This window comes from Euprymna scolopes, chromosome 5, assembly GCF_053919585.1.
Source record: "Euprymna scolopes isolate OS-2025 chromosome 5, ASM5391958v1, whole genome shotgun sequence".
Classification (NCBI taxonomy): Eukaryota; Metazoa; Mollusca; class Cephalopoda; order Sepiida; family Sepiolidae; genus Euprymna; species Euprymna scolopes.
Window position 1 is genome coordinate 175,567,030 of NC_136486.1, and position 26,640 is coordinate 175,593,669.

The window sequence follows — 26,640 nt, forward strand, 5'->3', positions numbered from 1 at the left end:
ACTGCATGATGATTTAGTGTGTACTAGCCTGGGTGCCCGGCGTTGCATGGGTGTTTGGAGGTGTGTGTTGAGCAAAAAAAAAAAGTGGTATTAGGCAAGCAGGCAGGTTCAAACCCATACCGCGGAGGAGGAAAAGAGCATAAAAAATGTGACGTCTTTGCTGTTGTGCCCATCGCCAAACCGGAAGTGATGAATGTTTAAATTAAGGCTAGTCAATCAAAAAGAGAGGATGACTTTCAAAAATAGCGACGAAAAAAGCGACCTCTCCCAGTAGAAAAGTGCCCAGTTGAGGGTGAAGGAATTAATGTTTTCAGCCAATTTTTTTATATTTGTCGTCCGAAAGGACAAGCTTCAAAATGATACCAATCTCATGAAAATCCGTTGCTTATGTTGAAAGTTTTAGGCAGACACACAAACATACACACAAACATACATACAAACATACATACATATAAACAGACAGGTGAGATTTATATTATAGACTAGCCTGAGTGCCCTGTGTTGCCCGGGTGTTTATAGGTGTGTGTTAAGCAAAAAAAATAAATACATACATACATACATACATTTAAACAGACATTTAAGCACATTAAGATTACAAGCGTAAAACTAAATCGATTTTAATTCGGAATGGTTCCTCATTTACTAATATTTAACAAAACAATATTTATCGCAACATGTACACGACTTTTCTTCGCATTCTGTTTAGGCCACTAAACTACTGTTTTACCAAACATTTACATGACGACATACTTTATAGATAGTAACATGAGTGTTTTGCTTCCAAATATAAGGGAGATAACTCGTGAGTTTTTTTTAATACACGTATTCTAAAGTTGGTATAAAATCGAAACACTGGCTACATACAAACTGGAACGATAAAATTGTCGCCCTAGAAAAGACGACATGGTTTTTTTTTGGAGGTTTTTTTTTACACAGTGATCACCACTTATCAAGGCCCGGAAGCCACTCAGGGATAAGGGTTATTGCAAGTACATTACGTTAGTGTGGAGATTTGATGAAGTGTTTACTTAAGGGGGCGGTTCATTAGGAATTTGTTAACATTGGACTTGAAGACATCCAAGTTGTAGTCCGGTGGGAAGCAGGCAGACGGAACAGAGTTCCACAGGCATGCAGTTCTAAGAAAGAAGCTTTGTTCATGGAATCCGCGTTTTGATTTAGGCACAGATATAGAGTGGGGGAAATTTTTCACAATGGATTCAGCTAGACGGGTGTTTTTCGTGAAAGATTGGCTAGGGGGGACCAGAGATTGGAGTTCCATTTCTGTTTGATGAAAACCTGTTTTCTTTTTTTGTTGCAGACCATCTACTAGTTGGCCAGCTGTGTACAAATCCCAAGAGCCTTCTATCATGTCTGAAAGTGACACAATGTTCAATGAGCCAGATCGGAGATGCGCCGCTGTACAACTCATGCTCTCTACCGATCCAAGTTATGACAACAGGACCATTGCCAGCACCCTCATAATGCAAATCTGGATGGTTCAACGCTTGAGAGCACGCTTAAGGCGATGAAAACAAAGTTTCCGGTCGAGGTTATGGTCTTTGGTGTGGTTTCAAGTGAGGGCCACATCATGCCACCTCACATCTTCAAAGTCGACTTAAAAGTCAACACCAAAGTGTATCTGGATGTGCTGAAGAATGTGGTCATCCCTTGGTGAAATCGGGTTGCTGTTGGCACACCCTGGGTGTGGCAGCAGGACTCAACACCGGCCCACAAATCCAAAGACACCTAGGCTTAACTTCAAAGGGAGTGCTACAACTTTGTACCCTTCCCTCACTTCCCCCTCCCTCCTCCTCCGACCTGAACCTGCTGGACTACTTCGTTTGGTCATATGGCGAGGACATCACCAACATGACCTCCACAACACCAAAGTCAGCCTAATCGCCACCATCCGCCAAGTATTTGCTGAGCTCTCACTGGCATTTATGGAAAAGGCATGCTCCCAGTTCTGAACCTGTATTGAGGCAGTGATTGAGGCTGAAGGCGGTTACATTGAATAGATGTCAGCTCTACTACATAATCAAGTCACCTGAATTGATTTTTTCAATAAAAGTTTTAAAATAAAACAGTAGTGTTGTTTTCTTTAGGGCGACATTTTTATCGTTTTACCCAGAAATTATATTTTCAACATTTTTCTGTCTCATTCTATAAAGTAAAAAAAATAAATAAATAAATAAAAACAGTTCTTGAAAGTATGAAGGACATTTTTTTTTTTTCGTAAGTTTTGCTTTTGAATTGGATTTTGGTAACTTATGTACAATATGGATTGTGCTAAAACAATAACGTTTTTATTTAGAAAGCCATTCTTAACATGGGGATGGGGGGGTTAATTATTCTGTACTTTCACCTAACAATTGAATAAACAAAAGATATCGTAAAAATTGAATTGAACTTGAAAATTATATCCAAAATAGAGCACGGTGCATAAGTATTCGGATTTCTGATGCAAGACAACGTTGTCTCACTTTTCTCAAAAGGATGATGGCTACTTAATTGAGATTTTCCTAAATAATTTGGGACATTTTTGAATATCTCACCTAGTACTGGAAATTTATCTGCAAGAAATTTAAAATACTAAATCGACCACACATTCAGTTTTTTCTAATATATATATAAATTGTCCTTAGATGCGTTGAGGTGAAAAAAAAAAAAACTAGACAAATTCAAGGAAATGTATTTCACTAAATTTAAATGTTTTTATTAATTCAAACTTATTTTCATGCACAGAGTTATTTGTGCAGAAACGATTTGGGGCACGAAAAGGTAAACTTAACCGTTACACATTATCCCATTCATGCCAACATCTTTTATCTTGAGTGCATTATAAAAATTAATTTGTGCGAATGTAGCAGAAGTAGCAATAACTAAAATGAGGGGAAAAAGAGCTTACCTCGGGTACGTCTGTTGTGTCACCGGTTGGGGGGAAAAGAGAATTCCAAGATGGCGTCCGGGGGTTTTTATTAGCGTTTACCCCATGCAACTCTCGGAAAATCACGTTTCTTTCTCATGTGATTATGCAAATGGATAATTCCCGGCCACTATAAAAGCAGGAGGCTAGAGACGAGTCGGCAGTGTCCTGCAAATTGTGTGTGTGGGTGTTTCTGGCGATTGGAGTGTCTTCTTTTACCACGGTTATCACGGACAGGAATTCCCTCTCTTCTGGAGGTGGGCGATATTGACTATTTTGAAGTTGTACTGTTGCTGACAGAACATTTATTTTTTTTTGCCTACTACATTTTTGTTTCAAGCTATTTCGGCCCGAATATGGCGAAAGTGCGGATAAGCAGTGATATTATCAAGCCGTTCTCTGGCGAGGGAGACGTTGTAGCGTGGCTGAAAAAAGTGAGACTTGTCGCACAACTTCAGCAGGTGGATGACGTAGCGAGTCTGCTACCTTTATACCTGGAAGGCGATGCGCTGGCCCTCTACATGGAAATGGAGGAGGACGATCAAAAGAAAATAGACCAGATTGAGGCTCGATTAAAGGAGGCATTTACTGATGATGCGTTTGCAGCATATAGAAAAATAACTATGGTTAGATGGGCTGGTGAATGTGTGGATGTGTACGCCAACAAAATCAGGCAGTTGGTTGGATTGGCCGGATTCACAGGAGAAAGCTTAGAGAGACTCACAAAATTAATTTTTGTCACTGGATTCCCTGACACCATCTCAATTGCTCTTCAACAGGGTCCGAACATCAAAGCCCTGACCATGGGGGAGCTAATGTCGAGAGCGAGAATTTTGACGACGACTGGCGAACAAAATCAGGATGTGGTTGCAGCCACACGCTCACCCAACAACAGGGCCCAGAATAAACCTGTTAACGTGACCTGTTTCAAATGCAATGTTAAAGGCCACCTTGCAAGGGACTGTCGAAAACATGGAACACAGTGTTACTGTTGCAGTGAGAGTGGACACTGGGCTCGGAACTGCTCGGGAAACGAGCAAGGGGAGGACGCATAAGCGCCAGTCTCCTTCCCAACCAAGATGTGAACACGACGCTCCCGGTGATAAGCATCCATGTTGACGGGACGCGATGTTTGGCGCTTATTGATACAGGATGCTCCAGGACAATTTTACATGCAGACCAGTGCCGGTCTTGGAGAAAAACAAACGTGAATGTCAACACAATTGGTGGAATGTCCCATGCGTGCTGCGGTGTTGGAACGGTCTCTGTATCCACTGATGAAGGTGTGTCTGCCAGAGTCGATGTGTTGGTGGTGCATGGCAAGCCACTGGGATTTGACTTGCTTCTAGGGATCGACGCCATAAAAGCTCTAGGAGGTGTCGTTGTCAAGCCTACAGGATCAGTGCGGCTGGGCGCCAGGAAAAGTATTAAATGCGCAGCCATTTCTATCGATGAACCAGATTTCACTGCTACCTTTGACCATCAAAACCGAACGTGGACCGCATCGTGGAAATGGTCTGTGGACCACCCCCCTGAAAGGCTGCATAATCGAGTGTCAGAGTACCCAGTGCCAGCAGAAATTCGTGAAGAATACACGCAGGAGCTCCACACCTGGATAGATAATGGTTGGCTCGTGCCATACCCAGAGGATAAATTGGGACCCCCCAAAGGTCTAATTCCCTTGATGGCTGTGATACAGCAGAACAAAGCCAAAGTGCGCCCGGTGATGGACTACCAGGAGCTAAGTCATTACGTAGACGCATTTACGGCCAACGCAGATGTTTGTGCGGCTAAGCTGCGTGAGTGGAGACAAAAAGGTGCTAACGTGTCTCTACTGGACCTCAGAAGAGCATACCTACAAGTCCGGGTCCATGAGACACTGTGGCCATACCAGACTGTGGAAATCGATGGGAAAAAATACTGTCTGACCCGTCTGGGGTTTGGTTTGAATGTGGCTCCCTTGATAACGAGAGCAATTGTCGGCGAAGTACTATCTCAGGAAGAAGTTATAAGCCGCGCAGCATCTGCTTACATTGATGACATTTTTGTTAATGAAGACGTGGTGCCCGCGACCCGTGTGAGAGAACACCTCGCGCAGTTCGGGTTGGAGTGCAAGAACCCGGAGCAGTTGAAGGACGGTGCACGGGTGCTGGGATTGGCAGTCAGGATGGAACGCAATGAACTGCGGTGGAAGCGAGGAAATGCAATTCCGGAGGCTCCCAGTATTGTTACGCGACGAACAATCTTTTCCCTGTGTGGTCGACTTGTCGGGCACTTTCCGGTGTGCGGTTGGCTTCGTGTGGCTTACGGAATACTCAGAAGGAGAGTAAGTTCGGTAACGAAGGGCTGGGATGATGAAGCAAGGGACGCCGTACTACATCGTATGATGTTCGAAACCTTAAAATCTGCACAGCAGAACGATCCGGCACAGGGAAATTGGTGTGTGGACGGAAAAGAGCTGAATGTATGGGTCGATGCTAGCTCCCTAGCAATTGGGGCAGCCTTGGAGATGTGTGAAACTGTGTTGGAAGATGCATGTTGGCTGCGACCTGAAGATGACTCTCAACATATCAACTTGGCTGAACTGGATGCCGTATTGAAAGGCATCAATTTGGCTCTCCAGTGGCAGAGCAAGGTGCTACACATAAAGACAGATTCTGTTTGCGTATACCATTGGGTCTCGGACACGCTAACTGGAAAGGCGCGAGTACGCACCAAAGCAGCAAGCGAGATGCTTATTAGGAGGCGATTAAGCACTCTTAAGGAGCTCGTGAAAGAGTACGGGCTGACAGTGGATGTGACGCTGGTTCCATCAGCACGAAACATTGCTGACCGACTGACACGAGTGCCACAGCGGTGGTTTGAGGCAATGAAAAAGAAAAACGGTCTTGACCCAGTGATAGGCGCGGTCCACACAGACGAGCTGGATGAGAGTCAAATCATGGCTATTCACAAAGATAGTGGACATCCGGGGGTGCGACGCACTACCTACTTTGTCAGGAGAAGATGTCCAACCACGACAAAAGCAACTGTCAGAACGGTCATACAGAAATGCGAGGAATGTCAGTCCATTGACCCAGCGCCAGTCAGGTGGGAAAAGGGAAAGCTGGAAGTTAACGAGAATTGGCAGAGAATTGGAATGGATATCACGCATTATGGCACCTTCCATTTTTTAACTTTAACAGACTGTGGTCCATCGCGTTTCTCCATTTGGAGGAAATTGGCAAGGCAGGACTCGGCAAGCGTGATTCATCAGTTGGAGGCAGTGTTCCTCGAGCGTGGCGCGCCGCATGAACTCCTTTTAGACAATGACACAGCTTTCTGCAGCAATATGTTCCAAGCATTTGCATGTAAATGGGGAGTTCACTTGCGATTCCGTTGTGCATACGCTCCAGCCGGGAATGGCATAGTGGAGCGATGTCATCGTACAGTGAAACGAATAGCGGCTAGAATGTGTTGTCCCATCAGGAGGCTGTCTACTGGTATAACATCACACCAAGAGACGACACATCTTCCTCCACTGCGCCTGCCAACAGGATTTATCAATACGAAGTTCGAGTAAAGGAGACCAATCTCGCAACTGCGTCCCCAGGTCCCAAGAACAGCTTTTACCAGGTTGGAGATCGCGTATGGGTCAAAAGACCGCAAAATCGATGTACCACGAGGTTCGGCAAGGGTGAGGTGACCAAGGTGATCAGCCCTCAGTCGATTTTGGTGGACGGTGTGCCTCGTCACGTGAAGGATTTGCGCCCTCGCCATTATGTTGTTACATCGGAGGAAGAGGGAGACTCAGACAGTATGATGTCTTCTGAAAAGACAGAGAGTATGATGCAGGATGACGGAGAGGATTTTGAGCCATATAATGTACATACTGAAGAAGCGGAGGAAGGACCACCCGTCTTGCCTTTACGAAGGAGTACCCAACAGAGACGAATACTGCCCCCCTGCCCTGATTGTGAAACACCGCCTATGGAGCAGACTGGTGGCAATAATGGTGATGAGGAGGATGGCAGGGAGGAAGTGCTGCCTCCGGTTCTTCGGAGAAGTACCAGACAGAGACGACTGCCCCCCTGCCCGTTTGTGATCATGAGATCAGGGGGGAGTGTAGCAGAAGTAGCAATAACTAAAATGAGGGGAAAAAGAGCTTACCTCGGGTACGTCTGTTGTGTCACCAGTTGGGGGGAAAAGAGAATTCCAAGATGGCGTCCGGGGGTTTTTATTAGCGTTTACCCCATGCAACTCTCGGAAAATCACGTTTCTTTCTCATGTGATTATGCAAATGGATAATTCCCGGCCACTATAAAAGCAGGAGGCTAGAGACGAGTCGGCAGTGTCCTGCAAATTGTGTGTGTGGGTGTTTCTGGCGATTGGAGTGTGTCTTCTTTTACCACGGTTATCACGGACAGGAATTCCCTCTCTTCTGGAGGTGGGCGATATTGACTATTTTGAAGTTGTACTGTTGCGGACAGAACATTTATTTTTTTTTGCCTACTACATTTTTGTTTCAGCGAATACAATATTATTTGATATCAAAATAATTTTGAAAGATGGACTTGATTCTATAGAATAGTAAAGCTCGTTATAAGGACTACTTGCCAAAAATACTGTGACTGAATAATAGATGAAATTGTATTTTCCATTATAGATTTTCAAGGTATTCTGAAAATTGTCACTATACATCAGACAGTAGGTGTAATATTTGAAAGATACTTCATTCTTAATGACTAACTATAGATAGCTTGAAAAATACTGACGTTACTGAAGTATAGTTAATTATCCTATTTATTCTGAGGAATAAAACAAAACAAAAAAAACATGGGTACTCTTTGAATGAAATGTTCCAATAATTGAGTTACTTCTCCTTGGTGCCAGAAGAAAAAGGGAGATAATTTAGTATTTGATGAATTCAAATTTTCAGGAGGAACTTACGCATCAAAATTTTTTTATATACTAGCCTGGGTGTTGCTCGGTCATACAATACGCTTAAACATGACATTTTAATTCATGCAGATTGCGTATGTATTATTATAGAATCAATCCTCTATTGAATATTATACATTATGAGGAATAATTTGCCCAGTGAACTAATTCGCAAAAAAAAAAATAAATAAATAAATGATAATGATAATGTTGTTCAGCGAATTCCGTCTATGTTTGTTTGCAATATCTCATCCGCTCACATTTGGGTTTGGTGATGAATGACCTGGAAAGTCACTTTTAATTAATGTTTAGTTTTAAAATATGCAAACGAAAAAATGATTTGCAGTGATTTTAAATGGTACCTCTTTTTTTTTTTTATTCCTAAATTGAATTCATTAATAAGAAAAAAATTAAATAAAATGGTGAGGTACACCAAGGCTTGATTAGGGGATCATTTGATCTGTAGTAGAATACTATACCACTATATTTCCAGATGTCAATAATTCCGGGGGGTTTTTTTTTAAGAAGAAATGATTCATTGAGCTTTTATTATCTCTCTTGCCAGTGTAACGTAAAATATTCCCCTGTAAAAATTCTTTTTTTATCTATAAGAAAGAAAGACTATTTTTAGAATCAGATTTTTTTTTCGATTTTCGATACTTATTGGGTGAATTTCCGTACAAAACATATCTAAGAACACTGCCAGACATATAAATTACCTTTGTGTAAAATTTGCAAAAGATAGGTTCCGAAATGGTTGAACCTATAAGGAACTCTCTTTCTCTCTCTCACACACACACACACACAGACAGACACACACACACAAAGTGACTTTTATATAATAGTAGAGATGTATTAATTGCATAAGTTTGTAAATTACAACTAAACTTTTGATTATTCAAAGAAATCGTGTAAAAATAGAAACAAAATGTTTCATACCTTTCAATGTGATGATGTCGAATCCCATTTTCTGGTAAACGTTGGTGAATGCCTTTGTTTCTTTTGAAGAAATGATGAGTTGACATTTTTCTTCATCATTTTTTTGGGAAAGTCTGCAACAGGAGAGAAAAACTATGAAGAAAATAGATCTAAAAGACAAAATTTAATAAAATGAGAAAATGCATCTTTGAACGAAAAAATTGTCACCAACGCAAAACTTAGAAAAAAAAGGATCTATTTATTAATGACAAAAACTGGCTTTTTATGACAAGATGCATGAGGAAGGGAAATGCGACAACATGAAAATGTTTTCTGATTCTTTACAAATTATTATAAATCAGAAAAGTAAGTATATTAGTATCTTTTTTTGTTTTTTACAATTATTTGTAGACAATTGTTTTTTTTAAGTGTATTAATCTAAATCTTTAAAGACGCTCGTCAATAATAGCTTAAAAAAGAAAATATTATACTAAAGCCAAATGAAATGAAATTTGGGAGCTTGGTTTAAGTTTATTAAGGCTACTCAACCCTTTTTATGCTATTTAAGGGCAAATGAACAATTCACCAACTGTAAACAATTAATTGAACACAAGTTGTTATTTTACTCAAATCTAGGCATGTGTATGTGAGAAATTTTACATCTTTTTCAAGAATATTAGTTCATAAATTCAACTAAATTCGAATCTGACATGGCCGATTTCTTAACCAATGAATCACTACAACTCCTCCTACTATTACTGCTACAATAATGATAATGATGATGATAATAGTTGTTAGCTTAACGTCCATTTACATGATGATGGCTTTTAGAAATTGACTTCCAAACTAGCCTATCTCTGGACAGGTCTTCAATATCCTTCTTTTTCTCAAGTCCATTCTTATCACTTCATTCCTTGTTTTCCTTAGCTTTCCTCTGCAAACTACATCTTCTCCCTCAACTATTCTACATCTATTAAGTCAAGAATTCTTATCCATTCTTTCAACATGGTCATGCCATCAATGTTTCCCGCCATGCACACATCTTTCTATATAATCCAAATTTAATCATCCTTTGAGGTCATCAGATCTAAGCCTGTCTCTCTTTACACTGCCATCATATCATGTCTCTTCATGCAACGCATGTTTTCAACCCTCACTAGATTTCACTTCCATACATCATCACACTTCATAGACATGCCTGATTGACTTTTCCCATGGTTGATAATAGTAACGCGTTGCTGGTTTGTAATGGCAGAAATTCCTTGACATTATTCCATCCACTCCAAACTTTGACAATCACACCAGCACCTGCTTCATCCTGTGCTCCAATGGTATCACCAAGGTAACAAAACTTTGCGACAACCACAAAAACTTTGTCATTCAAATATACATCCCATCCATCTCCATTGTTTTACACTTCTTGCACACAAATTGATTATCATTTCTCAACTTATAAGTAATTCCACTGTAATTTCTTGTGTACTTATAGATTTAAAAAAAAAAACAAGTCAGATTGCACTCAACTGGTAGTGGCCATAATGCTCGAACTGTGTTTGTGACAGTTCAAAACTCTCTTGGTCCCCCACACCGTCTGATACCATCGAAAAGGATAAACCGAACAAAAAAAAAATCCAACTCGTTTTTTTTTATAACAAAAAGCATTAATTACCATTACTTTCCAAACAATTTCTGTTTTTTATTTTTTCTAACTTTTCATTTCGTCTGCCATGAGATTAACAAAACCCTGCCATCTTGACACCAGCTTAAAAGTTTTTCATTGCCACTCCAAAACCACACATCCATCTCACCCACACTTTTCTTTCTCCTCAACTTCACGCTGGCATTAACCATTTCTTGCCTTTGACTTTAGATGCCCATCTTCTCCAGTGTGGACTTTATCGATCATGTGAAGTATTTTTTTCTAGCACAAACCTGTGTATACTTCCTAATTTGCATATGTGCTTTTTTGGCTGCTGCTGCTAATATCTTTGCAAACCAGCTATCCTACAGCTGCTGCTGATATTTTCCCACATGCTCATATGTGCTTTGTTAAAGAGGGAGGTCCAACATTACAACCACTGATCACCATTTTAATTTTTACTTTCCATAGCATTATTCCAAATCTTTAAAAACTACTGGAGCATTTCTTCACGACAAGCCATACGGAACTGCTTGAACAATATTTCTGAAACACAACTGAAAAGCAATGGAATCAGTACAGAACCACATTGTACTACTATTTAACATAAAATGTGCCGTTAATTCTAATACATTTTTCAGCATTTCTGTACATTGTTTGGACTGTTCCCCCTACTATTTACACAAATCCCATCAAGCAACGCATTTGGCAAAAGCTTTCTCAATATCCACAAAATACAGGTTCTTCTTTTTACCAGGATAAATATAGCACCAGTAATACTTTGGAAAAATGGAAATGGCACTAACCCTAGGCGGGTTTTACCGGTTTCCTCTGAAGGAGAAAGTTCCATTGGAGTATGAAATTCACAAGTGGTCCTCAGTCGCATGTATATCCCCATCAAGGGAGATAACAACGTTAGGTTTTTGTAATCATTGCAGGTGTCAACATCCTCCTACATACAGCGTCTGGAATTCCAAATTGGTCACCCATCTGATATTTTCAAATTGGTCACCCATCTGATATTTTCAAATTGGTCACCCATCTGATATTTTCAAATTGGTCACCCATCTGATATTTTCAAATTGGTCACCCATCTGATATTTTCAAATTGGTCACCCATCTGATATTTTCAAATTGGTCACCCATCTGATATTTTCAAATTGGTCACCCATCTGATATTTTCAAATTGGTCACCCATCTGATATTTTCAAATTGGTCACCCATCTGATATTTTCAAATTGGTCACCCATCTGATATTTTCAAATTGGTCACCCATCTGATATTTTCAAATTGGTCACCCATCTGATATTTTCAAATTGGTCACCCATCTGATATTTTCAAATTGGTCACCCATCTGATATTTTCAAATTGGTCACCCATCTGATATTTTCAAATTGGTCACCCATCTGATATTTTCAAATTGGTCACCCATCTGATATTTTCAAATTGGTAACCCATCTGATATTTTCAAATTGGTCACCCATCTGATATTTTCAAATTGGTCACCCATCTGATATTTTCAAATTGGTCACCCATCTGATATTTTCAAATTGGTCACCCATCTGATATTTTCAAATTGGTCACCCATCTGATATTTTTCCTCTGAAGGAGAAAGTTCCATTGGAGTATGAAATTCACAAGTGGTCCTCAGTCGCATGTATATCCCCATCAAGGGAGATAACAACGTTAGGTTTTTGTAATCATTGCAGGTGTCAACATCCTCCTACATACAGCGTCTGGAATTCCAAATTGGTCACCCATCTGATATTTTCAAATTGGTCACCCATCTGATATTTTCAAATTGGTCACCCATCTGATATTTTCAAATTGGTCACCCATCTGATATTTTCAAATTGGTCACCCATCTGATATTTTCAAATTGGTCACCCATCTGATATTTTCAAATTGGTCACCCATCTGATATTTTCAAATTGGTCACCCATCTGATATTTTCAAATTGGTCACCCATCTGATATTTTCAAATTGGTCACCCATCTGATATTTTTCCTCTGAAGGAGAAAGTTCCATTGGAGTATGAAATTCACAAGTGGTCCTCAGTCGCATGTATATCCCCATCAAGGGAGATAACAACGTTAGGTTTTTGTAATCATTGCAGGTGTCAACATCCTCCTACATACAGCGTCTGGAATTCCAAATTGGTCACCCATCTGATATTTTCAAATTGGTCACCCATCTGATATTTTCAAATTGGTCACCCATCTGATATTTTCAAATTGGTCACCCATCTGATATTTTCAAATTGGTCACCCATCTGATATTTTCAAATTGGTCACCCATCTGATATTTTCAAATTGGTCACCCATCTGATATTTTCAAATTGGTCACCCATCTGATATTTTCAAATTGGTCACCCATCTGATATTTTCAAATTGGTCACCCATCTGATATTTTCAAATTGGTCACCCATCTGATATTTTCAAATTGGTCACCCATCTGATATTTTTCCTCTGAAGGAGAAAGTTCCATTGGAGTATGAAATTCACAAGTGGTCCTCAGTCGCATGTATATCCCCATCAAGGGAGATAACAACGTTAGGTTTTTGTAATCATTGCAGGTGTCAACATCCTCCTACATACAGCGTCTGGAATTCCAAATTGGTCACCCATCTGATATTTTCAAATTGGTCACCCATCTGATATTTTCAAATTGGTCACCCATCTGATATTTTCAAATTGGTCACCCATCTGATATTTTCAAATTGGTCACCCATCTGATATTTTCAAATTGGTCACCCATCTGATATTTTCAAATTGGTCACCCATCTGATATTTTCAAATTGGTCACCCATCTGATATTTTCAAATTGGTAACCCATCTGATATTTTCAAATTGGTCACCCATCTGATATTTTCAAATTGGTAACCTATCTGGTATTTTCAAATTGGTCACCCATCTGATATTTTCAAATTGGTCACCCATCTGATATTTTCAAATTGGTAACCCATCTGATATTTTCAAATTGGTAACCCATCTGATATTTTCAAATTGGTCACCCATCTGATATTTTCAAATTGGTAACCTATCTGGTATTTTCAAATTGGTCACCCATCTGATATTTTCAAATTGGTCACCCATCTGATATTTTCAAATTGGTCACCCATCTGATATTTTCAAATTGGTAACCTATCTGGTATTTTCAAATTGGTCACCCATCTGATATTTTCAAATTGGTCACCCATCTGATATTTTCAAATTGGTCACCCATCTGATATTTTCAAATTGGTCACCCATCTGATATTTTCAAATTGGTCACCCATCTGATATTTTCAAATTGGTCACCCATCTGATATTTTCAAATTGGTCACCCATCTGATATTTTCAAATTGGTCACCCATCTGATATTTTCAAATTGGTAACCCATCTGATATTTTCAAATTGGTCACCCATCTGATATTTTCAAATTGGTAACCTATCTGGTATTTTCAAATTGGTCACCCATCTGGTATTTTCAAATTGGTCACCCATCTGATATTTTCAAATTGGTCACCCATCTGATATTTTCAAATTGGTAACCCATCTGATATTTTCAAATTGGTCACCCATCTGATATTTTCAAATTGGTCACCCATCTGATATTTTCAAATTGGTAACCTATCTGGTATTTTCAAATTGGTCACCCATCTGATATTTTCAAATTGGTCACCCATCTGATATTTTCAAATTGGTAACCCATCTGATATTTTCAAATTGGTCACCCATCTGATATTTTCAAATTGGTCACCCATCTGATATTTTCAAATTGGTCACCCATCTGATATTTTCAAATTGGTAACCCATCTGATATTTTCAAATTGGTCACCCATCTGATATTTTCAAATTGGTCACCCATCTGATATTTTCAAATTGGTCACCGATCTGATATTTTCAAATTGGTAACCTATCTGGTATTTTCAAATTGGTCACCCATCTGATATTTTCAAATTGGTCACCCATCTGATATTTTCAAATTGGTAACCCATCTGATATTTTCAAATTGGTCACCCATCTGATATTTTCAAATTGGTCACCCATCTGATATTTTCAAATTGGTAACCTATCTGGTATTTTCAAATTGGTCACCCATCTGATATTTTCAAATTGGTCACCCATCTGATATTTTCAAATTGGTCACCCATCTGATATTTTCAAATTGGTCACCCATCTGATATTTTCAAATTGGTCACCCATCTGATATTTTCAAATTGGTCACCCATCTGATATTTTCAAATTGGTCACCCATCTGATATTTTCAAATTGGTAACCCATCTGATATTTTCAAATTGGTCACCCATCTGATATTTTCAAATTGGTAACCTATCTGGTATTTTCAAATTGGTCACCCATCTGATATTTTCAAATTGGTCACCCATCTGATATTTTCAAATTGGTAACCCATCTGATATTTTCAAATTGGTCACCCATCTGATATTTTCAAATTGGTCACCCATCTGATATTTTCAAATTGGTAACCTATCTGGTATTTTCAAATTGGTCACCCATCTGATATTTTCAAATTGGTCACCCATCTGATATTTTCAAATTGGTAACCCATCTGATATTTTCAAATTGGTCACCCATCTGATATTTTCAAATTGGTCACCCATCTGATATTTTCAAATTGGTAACCTATCTGGTATTTTCAAATTGGTCACCCATCTGATATTTTCAAATTGGTCACCCATCTGATATTTTCAAATTGGTCACCCATCTGATATTTTCAAATTGGTCACCCATCTGATATTTTCAAATTGGTCACCCATCTGATATTTTCAAATTGGTCACCCATCTGATATTTTCAAATTGGTAACCTATCTGGTATTTTCAAATTGGTCACCCATCTGATATTTTCAAATTGGTCACCCATCTGATATTTTCAAATTGGTCACCCATCTGATATTTTCAAATTGGTCACCCATCTGATATTTTCAAATTGGTCACCCATCTGATATTTTCAAATTGGTCACCCATCTGATATTTTCAAATTGGTCACCCATCTGATATTTTCAAATTGGTCACCCATCTGATATTTTCAAATTGGTAACCTATCTGGTACTGACCAGACTCAACGTTGCTTAACTTCGATGATCTAACAAAAAACAGTGTGTCAATGTGATTATGTTGTACAGTAATACTTTGCCGGGACATAAAACGAAGCTGCATTTCATTTATGCTTCTCTGATTTTTTATTGTGATTCAATTATTCTTTCAATCAATTTCAAGATTTGAGCCACCAATTTTAAGCCCCTGTAATCATTACCTATTAATTATTACCTATTAATTATTACCTATATCTAGTGCTTCTCCTTTATCCTTTGTAACAAGTCATAATTGGATTAAGTTGCTTGTTTTTCAGAATAACTTCTTTTACGATTTGAGTTGTAAAGTCTGTCATTATCTCAATGCTTCAATATCCTTCAACACTTAAGAGTCTTGCAGCCTCACCCATCTTCATCTTACAGCTTCCTATGTACCATTTTTTTTTTTTTTTTGCATGTCTATAAGTTGCAGAATCAGATATTGCTTAAGCAACTAATAGATTTTTGCAGTTTCATAAAAACTCAGTATTTAACAATTTCTTATATTGGCATTTGCAATCATCCATCTAGTTCTGTCCATTTGTTGCTAACACTCCACTGTTATTTCGAATGCACTTCCCTCCAACAATATTTGTCTTTGCCATTCAGTTTGCCATTCATTCTTTTTCTCATCTCTTCATAGCATATCTGGAAAACTGATACTCTTGGCTTTGTACACTGCTTTTTTTGCTGCTCTGGTTGCCTCCAGATACACATCCTTATTCACAAAAACCGCCTTCATTTCTCAGGAACATTGCTACATCTATTTTTACGTTTTATTTAGTTTTTTTGCTGCCTCCCCTATTTCGCCTTATTGGAATAAAATGAAATTTTAGAAACCTCTATGAATTAGTGTCTTTAAAATTATATTAAAATCAGATATACTTAATTGAAGGCTTAAGAGGGTCCTGCCCCTATATCTCCCTCAAAGAGCCACATTGATGTAGAGATTTAGTACCATTTCCATTGTCTTCCACAGAAAATTTTATAAATATGATTTAAATTGCATCACATTAGGATATATTTTAAGTTTTAAAAGGGATTCTGCCTTCCCTACCACAATTAATGGGGTACTCAGAGAGTTGGAACCGCTTCCATTGTCTTCCTCAGAAAATCTTGCATATAAATACAGTTTTAGTTTCATATATATTCTCTAATCCTTCTTTCTAAGGAACATACACTCATACACACAATGGTTAAAATTTTTGCTTAAGTTATGTTCAATTTTGCATTAAATGTTAATTTCTATTAATTCCTTAATTTAATAACTTCTAGAGTAAATGTGGTATTGCGGTGGGTAACCTCCATTAATCCCTAACGGTGCATCGAATGGATACCATAACACTTAGTTCACTGCACTTTATTATAACAAAGGTCCATACAAAATTTCTGCCAGATCGACACTGTAGTTTTCAAGAAAAAAATAAGAATACATGTGGTATTGTGATAGCTAATTCTTATTTATCCCAGATACAATAATGACAAATCTCCATACAAAATTTCAGCTACATCAGTCCCGTAGTTTCTAAGAAAAAATAGAATGGACAGACAGACTAAGAGAAAAATAACAGATTATTTGTGCAACAAACATACATTAAAAACGAGTGACTAAGTTTTGACGGTCGGGTTATAGCTTGTTATATAGTGCCTGTTAGCAAACTTTGTTCATTTAATATTAGAAAATACTCAAAAATGAATTGAAACTAAGATTATCACAATATTTTATCACAGATAAAATATTGTTATCAATAAAATATGCAATTGCTAAGATGATGAATTCGATAGTTTTGTTAATCGATTGGACTCAGGAACTTTTTTTTTTTTAAATTCCATTCTTTATATTTAGGTTAGATTAATGTTAGAGTAAGCAGTGTGATGATGTATGGAAGTAAAATCTAGCCGGAGAGGGTTGAGGACATATGTTGCATGAAGAGAAATGATATAAAAATAATATGATTGATATGTAATGTATATAATAAAGACAGGCTAAGATCCAATGATTTCAGAGTAAAATTAAATCTGAACAGGGATATATATACAGAAGAGTAGACTTTGATGGTATGGTCACGTTGAAAGAATGGAATTATGTTCTTCCGTTAGTAGAGGTAGAACAGTTAAGGTAACAGGATTAGTGGGCAGGAGAATGTCAAAGAAAAACATGGGAGGAAGTGATAATAATGGACTTGAAAGAAAGAGGGATATATGAAGACCTGGCCAGAGATGTTAGATTGGAATCAATTTTTAAAAGCTATTTAAGCAACGCATGTCCTCAATTCCTTCCCACAGACACATACTGATCCAGTCACAGCAGCAGCATGCAATTCCAAAATTTTGTATGTGATTAGCAGCTGGTATAATTAGGTGGGCGCCCACAAAATTTTGTATGTGATTAGCAGCTGGTATAATTAGGTGGGCGCCCACAAAATGCTATTACATTCCTCGATCCATTCAAACTGATAAGTTCTCATTAACGATTCATCAATTCGAACAGTGGCCATAAATGAATACTAGCGTTGGTATGATTAACTGGAATTGGAAATCAAGAAAATTGGAACTTTTAGAATTGGTGTTGGAACCAGAAAATGTATGCCTATTTTCCGATGTCAAAAACGATTCTCTTTATTAGTTTATTTTTGTTTAATTAACATTAATTTTCCGTTGCTGCTATTGAAATGGTAAATAGGCATCGGTTTTAAATTACAAACAAAATTAAAATCCATAGATCACCCACACAAGTGTATTTTTATGTCACACATGGTTTTTATGTTAATCTAAAGAAAAACAACTCTATAACTAAATATTTAGTGATTTTTAAAGAATCAAAATCGGAATCAGTAATTGTGCCAGAATCAGGAATTTAAAACAGAATCGGTAATTGTATCGGAATCAGAAAAAAATTGAGAATCGTCCCATCACTACTGAATGTCCTTCTGATGTTCAATAATGGTCAAATTCAATATTAAACTTAATCTTGTTACAGCCAACAGACGTTAGATGCAGATAAATAGAAGGTTGCCCACACTATTTTCTGGAAAAAGATTGTCATGCCTCTACAGGTTTGTTGGGGGTATGTTGGTGAAGGGTGTACAAGTGCAATGGGTTCATCAGAGCACAGTCCATTAAAATACTTGTAAAATAAGCACTGCAGAGATGGGACAAAGGTTAGAACTTGGTCGATAGTGTGGGACCTGTTAAATTGAAAACTGTCTAAGAGGAAGAGACTAGTGGTAGATGTATCAGCCCATTTGTAGCAACAATACTCCATGCATGAGTGAATGGTGGCTTTGTAGAGATACAGGATATTCTCAGGTGTGAGAACTTGTCATGTCAGCATCTGAACCAACATTTTTAATGATCGAATTGAAAAATTAATCCATACCACATTGTCTTGTAATATTGGTTTGTTAATGGCCACTTCATCATGTAAGTTTATTGCAAAATAATTACCTGCCATTTGCTTTTGGAATTCCCTCTGTTGTTTTACTGGCTGCACCAACATGCAGAAAGTTAAATGTAATGTGAACAACCATCTCACTGCTTAGAATGTTCTCATAAATCTGACTCTTATTTACAGCAATCTCTTACATCTCATTAGGAATAATGATTTTGTAGCAACCGCTATGCTTGACTGGAATATTTCACAACCATCACCGCTTTGAAAAGCCCACGCATATGAAAAACGTGTAGGAACATGACGTTGTGATATGACCACCGCACACATGAAAGAACTATGTTACGCTCCCTCACGTATGAATACAGAAACAGGCTGGAACATTCGAGAAAGCCTGTATAAAAAGATTTACCCTCCAAAATCAAACTAGTTTCTCTCCAGATATCTCAAGTACATCACGTGTCAAGACAACACTGTCTTTGGAAGACATTAAAATACTTATCATGGTTTTTACGCGGGCCACAGACGAATCAATTACCCATTGTGGAAATTCACTACATTCAGTGAGAACTCAAATCTCCTTTTAAACATTCATATTTCAAATTATGTTCTTATGATACCAACACATATTCGCTTATATGATCTATGCACTATTTCTCTCAAAAATAGCCATCTGGATTTTAAGCCCTCATACAGCATTCTTATCATAAAAGAATCAGTAATTTCAAGCCTTGTGCAATACTCACAAAATCCTCACTTCAATAATCCTTCATTATGAACGTTCAACACAAGAAATCACATATGTTGGAACAATTTAAATTAATTTTCCTAACACGTAAATAAATTATTAATGAATTGGAAATCTTATTGAGATGAGTCATTTGTATTATTTATTCATTTATTTATTACAAACAATTATCCTCACCTTTTTAATTGTTGTTTCATGATGTTTCGGCCAACTATTCCTCTGGCCTTCGTCAGATAATTACTGCAACGGGATAGGAACTCCGAACCTCCTAACTTCATCCTCAGCAAGTACTGTCTTCTATAGTTGTTGTCGTTTCACCACGTTTTGACTAACTAAGCCTCTGGCCAAATTTTTGAGTGGGATTGAAACCGCTGTCTTCACACAATGCTCACTTGAAACTGTAGAGATTCAACGTCTCTATCCTCTACACCACGGGTCCTGAAGACAACAACTATGGAAGGCAGTAATTGCTGAGGATGCAGTTATGAGATTCGGAGTTCCTATCCCGTCGTGGTAACTACCTGATGAAGGCCAGAGGAATAGTCGGCCGAAACGTCATGAAACAACAACTAAAAGAAATCAGGATAATTGTCCGCAATAAAATAAATGTTGTTTATTTCATGTTAATACGATTTTGTGTTCTTTGTCGGGTGTCGTTTTTTTCTGAATTTATTTTTATTTCTTTATTATGGGATGTAAGTTTTTATGGATTGACAACCCCATTAAATATATCTTTAATGGTCCCGTTAAATTTATCTTTAATGGTCACGTTAAATTTATCTTTAATGGTCCCGCTAAAATACATTCCCAAAAATCGATTCTATGAATTGGTGACTCCATCGTGAATTCGAAAACATTCTTCCAACTTTTCTTTTTTACAAAGGCATCACCACTTATCAAGGTCAAGAGGCCACTCGAGGATTAAGGGTTAAAGAGTGTACAGTGGAAATTGGACAATATAGTAATCGTTAGTAATGGAAATTCGGTAAATTTGTCAGCTTATATGGAATGGCTCATCAAAAACTTATTTACGTTAAACTTAAAGACAACTATATTGTAGTCAGTTGGAAAGCAGGAAAGCGGAAGACAATTCCACATGTGTACAGTTCTAAGAAAGAAGCTTTGCTCATGGAATCTATGTTTAGGTTTAGGCACAGATAAAGAGTGGGGGAAATTAGTGATAGTGTTTTCTGCTAGACGAGTGTTTCTTGTGAAAGTTTGGCGAAAGGGGACCATAGATTGGAGCTCGGCCAAGCACTTGCCATGAAAATAACAATAAAGGAGAGACAAACTCGCAACGTCTCTTCTTTGAGAAAGAGGTTGCAGGAAAGAGAAAAGGACATCCCCTACGAGGCTACAAAGTCTATTTTGAACTCGATTAAGGTAGGATAAGTCCTTTCTAGCAGCTCCTTGCATTCTAGAACTTGTTTAAGGTGAATTGAAGCAATAAATTAATAAAGGCTATTCTAAGAATTTCAGAGTAAGGAAAAAAGAAAACTCATCTGATATGTAGAGATGAAAGAACTTCGAAAAGTTGATCTCCCTTTTGAAATTGGTAAATAATAAATTTAACTGGCAAAATGAACATATCCCATAAATATGAAACAAATAAGTTAAACTTATGAATTAAACGTTTAAAATAAAATTTGTTAAGAAAATTGTTAGAGATGGTTTGAACCAGCCAAGATCCGTTTGATGGTGAAATATTTATTTAATAAATTCATGTTTCAATCAAAATTCTGCTTCTATAAATCACAACAAAAAAAACGAAAAAAAATTCACTCATTTCATCAATTACTAGCTGATTTATCTCCCTTGTGTAAGTTATCTCCCTTTAATTAATGATGATAATTTTAAATACGAAACTAAAATGAAAGCTGAAGATAAATGGAGAGCTCAGATTCACAGAACGTCCTCATCGAACGATGATGCAAGCAATTGTATTACTAAAGTTATTAAATTAAAAGTAAATGCGCTGTAAATGCGCTGTCGTAAGTTTAGAATATAAAATATCTTCAAGAAAAAAATAAACAAAAAAATAATTCTATTCAAATAGCCGTGCAAGAGAAGATATAAGGATAATTTCACTCATTATAATCACCGCTAAGTAAAAGACAGGAAATAGACGGTGACAGACAATTTCGCGTCCCCTGATGAAAACAGTTCCGAGTTTTCAATATTGATTTTAAATATAATAAATAAAAATATCCGTTTATTTACTTTTATGAATGCATCACATTTTTTTTTTTTTTTTTCAGATAAATAAGTCTTCTTTTTTCTTTTTTAAATAAATGCGACGCTGATCAAAAAAATTTTTTTTGACAATATCTTCTACTGGGTTCGTATTTATAATGTAGTATACATATTTTTGACACTGTAAAGTTAATTAATTTCTGAAAATATGTCTGTAAATAAAGATAGTTTTCAAATATTTAATAAACATTTATTTGGAAAAAAAACAAAAACATTCATATATATATATATATATATATATATATATATATATATATATATATATTACTCAGTGATCACCACTTATCAAGGCCCGGAAGCCACTCAGGGATAAGGGTTATTGCAAGTACATTACGTTAGTGTGGAGATTTGATGAAGTGTTTACTTAAGGGGGCGGTTCATTAGGAATTTGTTAACGTTGGACTTGAACACATCCAAGTTGTAGTAAGGTGGGAAGTAGGCAGACGGAACAGAGTTCCACAGACGTGCAGTTCTAAGAAAAAAGCTTTGTTCATGGAATCCGCGTTTTGATTTAGGCACAGATACAGAGTGGGGGAAATTTTTCACAGTGGATTCAGCTAGACGGGTGTTTTTTGTGAAAGATTGGCGAGGGGGTACCAGAGATTGGAGTTCAGACGAGCACCTGCCTTGGAAATAACGATAAAACAAGGATAGGCTCGCAACGTCTCTTCTGTGGGAGAGAGGTTGCAGGGTAGAGAAAAGGGCATCCCCCACTAAGCCACGAAGTCTATTTTGTACTCTGTCAAGGCAGGATAGGCTGTTTTTAGCAGCTCCTGCCCAGATATGGCAACAGTATTCCATCCTTAGACGTACTTGGCTTTTATATGGATAGAGAATTGCATCAGTAGTGAGATATCTTCTGGAGCGATAGAAGGATCCCACAATCTTTCCAGCGACCTTGGCAACAGACATGATGTACGTGTTCCATTTCAGATCAGGAGTAAAGGTCAAACCCAGAAGCTTGTCAAAACACGGGGCCTCACCCAGACGAGAGCCATCCATCACAATTGATGCCAGCTGGGGATCAGAGCGTTGATGATGTAAGGATAGGAGTTTGGTTTTGGATGCATTAAAGGTAACCAGCCACATCTTCCCCCACTGAACCACGCGCTCGAGATCAAAGGAGAGAGAATCAGAGAGAACTTTGTCATTTACAGCCTTTGATGTGTTGCCATAGATGGTCGTGTCATCAGCATAGATGTCAACGAATGATTTAAGTATGTGTTTAGGGAGGTCATTGATGTAGATCAGGAAGAGAGTTGGGCCCAGGATTGACCTCTGAGGGACTCCAGCATTTATATTGCTGGCCTCCAATTTTTGTCCATCTACCACTACTCTTATGAGCCTTATCGGAGAGAAATGATTTAATGACTGAGAAAACATTTCCAGTTATACCGTAGCTGGAAATCTTGTGAAGTAGACCCTTATGCCATACCTTGTCGAAGGCCTTTGATATGTCAAGAGCAATTGCTCTAGAAAGGAAGCCTTTGTCAAGAGATTCACTAATCCTGTGGGATATAACCGTCAGCACATATGCGGTAGATATATATATAAGTTTACGGACATTCTTATTTATTATATTTAAAGTTTTTTTGTTTTTTTTTAATTAGGCATTAGCAAATACTTGTCTAGCTACAACAACTATCTACATGTGCCTAAAACTAAATGAACTTCCATAAGCAGAGTTTTTGTATGTATTGCATTTAATTTTTTCAAATGACTTTAACTATAATACATAAGAATATCTGTAAACTATTTTTTTTTTTATAAATAAATTTTTAAGAATGTATACTTTTTTTATCATTCTGGCATATTACTTGAGACATTTCATTGTTGAATTACCTCCCCTGTTTTCTGGACGGTGATAGATGATTTGGCGTCCCCGACAAAACACCTTCCAATAGATATTATGTATTATAATATATAATATGTAATATTATAATATTTTTTTAATTATTTATTATTACCATTTAATATGAAAATGAGTAGAATAATGTGAACATTTAAAAATGCGTAATATTTATATCTTGTAATTGTTTTCTTTTTCTTGTGAAATATTCTATTCAATAAACTTTTTTACGGAAAAGTATCATTCTTATGCCAAACTACTACTACTAATACTAATAATAATAATTATAATAATAATAAGAAGAAGAACAACAAAACAACAACAAGCATAATAATGCTAATAATTTGTCTAAGAATGTAATAAATTTCTTCAGTTAAAATATCAATTGCAAGATGTTTCATCAGGGACACCAAATCCTCTATCACCGTCTAGAAAACAGGGAGAGTAATGCAACAATGAAATGTCTCGAGGAATATGTCATGTTCTTACGCATTACGCGGCGTTTCAAAGCGGTGATCGCTGTGCAACATTTGCTGCAAACATTTCATGGAGATTAGCCATAGATTGAAGCTCAGTCGAGCACCTATCAAAAAAATAAAGATAGAGCAGATTTATACCCGCAAACATCTCTTCTGCAAGAGGGGGAAGTAGGGAAGCAGAAAGGTTCTCGCTCACTAGATTTCGAAGACGGTTTTGTACCCTGTCAAGACAGGAAAGGGTTCTCTTAGAAACTCCTCTTCAGATGAGATAACAGTACTTCATTGTTGACTATTATTTGACTCTGATTTGAATAAGTAGAGGAATATGCGAGGAGTGAAATACTTTCTGGAGCGATAGAATGATGCAACCATTTTTCCAGTAATTTTGCCAATAGATCTGATGTAGTTCTTTCATTTTAGGGAAGTAATGAAGGTCAGTCCCAGAAGTTTGTCAAAGCAAAGTGTTTCCATAGGACGAAAGCTGTTCATTTCAGTTGGAGCCAAGTGGGGATTTGAGCGTTGGAGCTGAAAAGACATAAATTTGGTTTTGGATAAATTAAAACATACCTCGCCATTTTTTACCCCATTCAGATCGGAGGAGAGAGAATCAGAAAGATCCTGGTCATTGCCAGCCTTTGAAGTGTTACCATAGATGGTAGCATTGTATAGATGTCAATGAATGTGATTTGGGAGACCGTTGATGAAGATCAGGATGAGAGTTGGCCCAGGATGGATCTCTTAGGTACACCACTGTTAATACTGTTAATAATTCAGATTTCTGCCCATCAATGATTACTTTAATAAACTTATTGGAAAGAAAGGATTTGATGCTTTGAGAAGACATTTCCAGCTACGGATTAGCTGGAAATCTTGTGAAGTAGACCTTTATGCAAAACCATATCAAATGCCTTAGATATGTCAAGAACTATCGCTCTAGATAGAAGGCCGCTATCAACAAAACCATATTGCATGCTGCTGAATAGGTTATTTTTGCTGGGGTGGTCGACAACTTCTCTATATATCAGTGAGTCTATCAACTTATGACACACATGAGAAAACTGATTCCCCATATTTTTAAATACTCTGTCAAACTATCAAGGTTTTCGAGGATGTTGGGAAGCACCTCTCCTTAAGGCAACGTTTAAACAATGTTGTTAGTATAGGAGTTAGCACCAGTTGAAGGTTTTGATCACTATGATTAGAATATTGTCAAGGCTGAAATCAAGATGCTTGGTAAATTTGAAAACATCTCACACAAATATATGAATGTTACTCAGAGTATTTTCAGTTTTGAGAGGAAATTCAGATTGCAGGCAGCCCTGATCATACAGGGTGGAGTTTGATGCAAAGTTCTTAATGAAGAGTTTGGCTTTGTTAGATGCTGACGTAATCACTTCAAATCCATTGACGATGGTTGGGATTGAAGATACACATCTGTTCAGAACCCTATGTGTTATGCGTCGAAACTCATGGGAACTAAGCCTCTGCTCAGCTACTTTAATCTCGACAGAGCAAAAGACTCTCGCATTTTCTATAACTCTTTTTTAATGGTTGCCAGCATTTCTAAAGGCAGCTTTAGTTTCTGAATATCTATTTTGTTAAAATAGTGATTTCTGTATGCCGCAATACATTCAGGGGTATGTACTACATTTCGCTATTTGATTTCAGTTGGAGTCTTTTGGGGGTATATAACTGTCTATACTGACAGTTAACCAATCTGTTAAGTCAGATTCTATAGAGTTCACATTCTTTTGAACATAGAGCATAGGGATATTTCTGATACAAATGTTTGGAAATTGTTCCCGTCCACCATCGAGTAGCAATGGACAGGAACGTCTGAGGTTTTGTTAAACTTTATTTTAATCGAGTGGCCAGATGGTTCTAATGGAGACACAACAGAAGATGAGCACTGTTCAAAGCAAGTTGTCAGAAAAAGATCTGGAAGGCTTGTAAATTGTCCATCGGCATATGGAATATAAGTAGATTTGTTAAACCATTGGCAATGGAGAAATCATGACAAACCCTCCCTTCATCATCTGTCTTATTAGAGTGGACCAACCAAGAAAGTCTCCACAGACATGAATGTTGGCAGAAGGATGAGCAGACAGGATATAGTCAATTTTTTCAATAATAGTTACTCCATCGTTGTGGGGACGGTATAGGGCAAATATGAAGTGGTGCTGTGAGTAAATGCTACTCTGAAGCACATGCTAGAAATTATAATTATATAATAATACCGTGCAAGAATGCTACTAATGCCCGAAAGTATCCTGTACCTCTATAAGGCCATCATTCGCCCATGTATGGAGTATTGTTGTCATATTTGGGCTGGTGCATCTGCTACTAGTCTCTCGCTCCTAGACAAGAAAAGAGAGTCGCCAACCTAATAGGTCCTGAACTGTCATCTAAGCTTCAGCCTCTGTCCCATCGACGAAATGTTGCA

General features: G+C 37.5%; 1 protein-coding gene across 4 annotated transcripts in view; it reads right to left on the reverse strand.

Annotated features, from left to right (window-relative positions):
* Nucleotides 1–26,640, reverse strand: part of LOC145277047 (uncharacterized) — a 580,935-nt gene that overhangs the window by 35,896 nt on the left and 518,399 nt on the right. For 3 of the 4 annotated variants that reach the window (XM_080128687.1, XM_080128688.1, XM_080128689.1), the window contains one exon: nt 8,786–8,898. The exons of the other annotated variant lie outside the window; for it this stretch is intronic. In XM_080128687.1, coding sequence (XP_079984813.1) covers nt 8,786–8,898 — 113 coding nt within the window. The remainder of the gene's footprint in view (nt 1–8,785; nt 8,899–26,640) is intronic. 4 annotated transcript variants of the gene reach the window in all.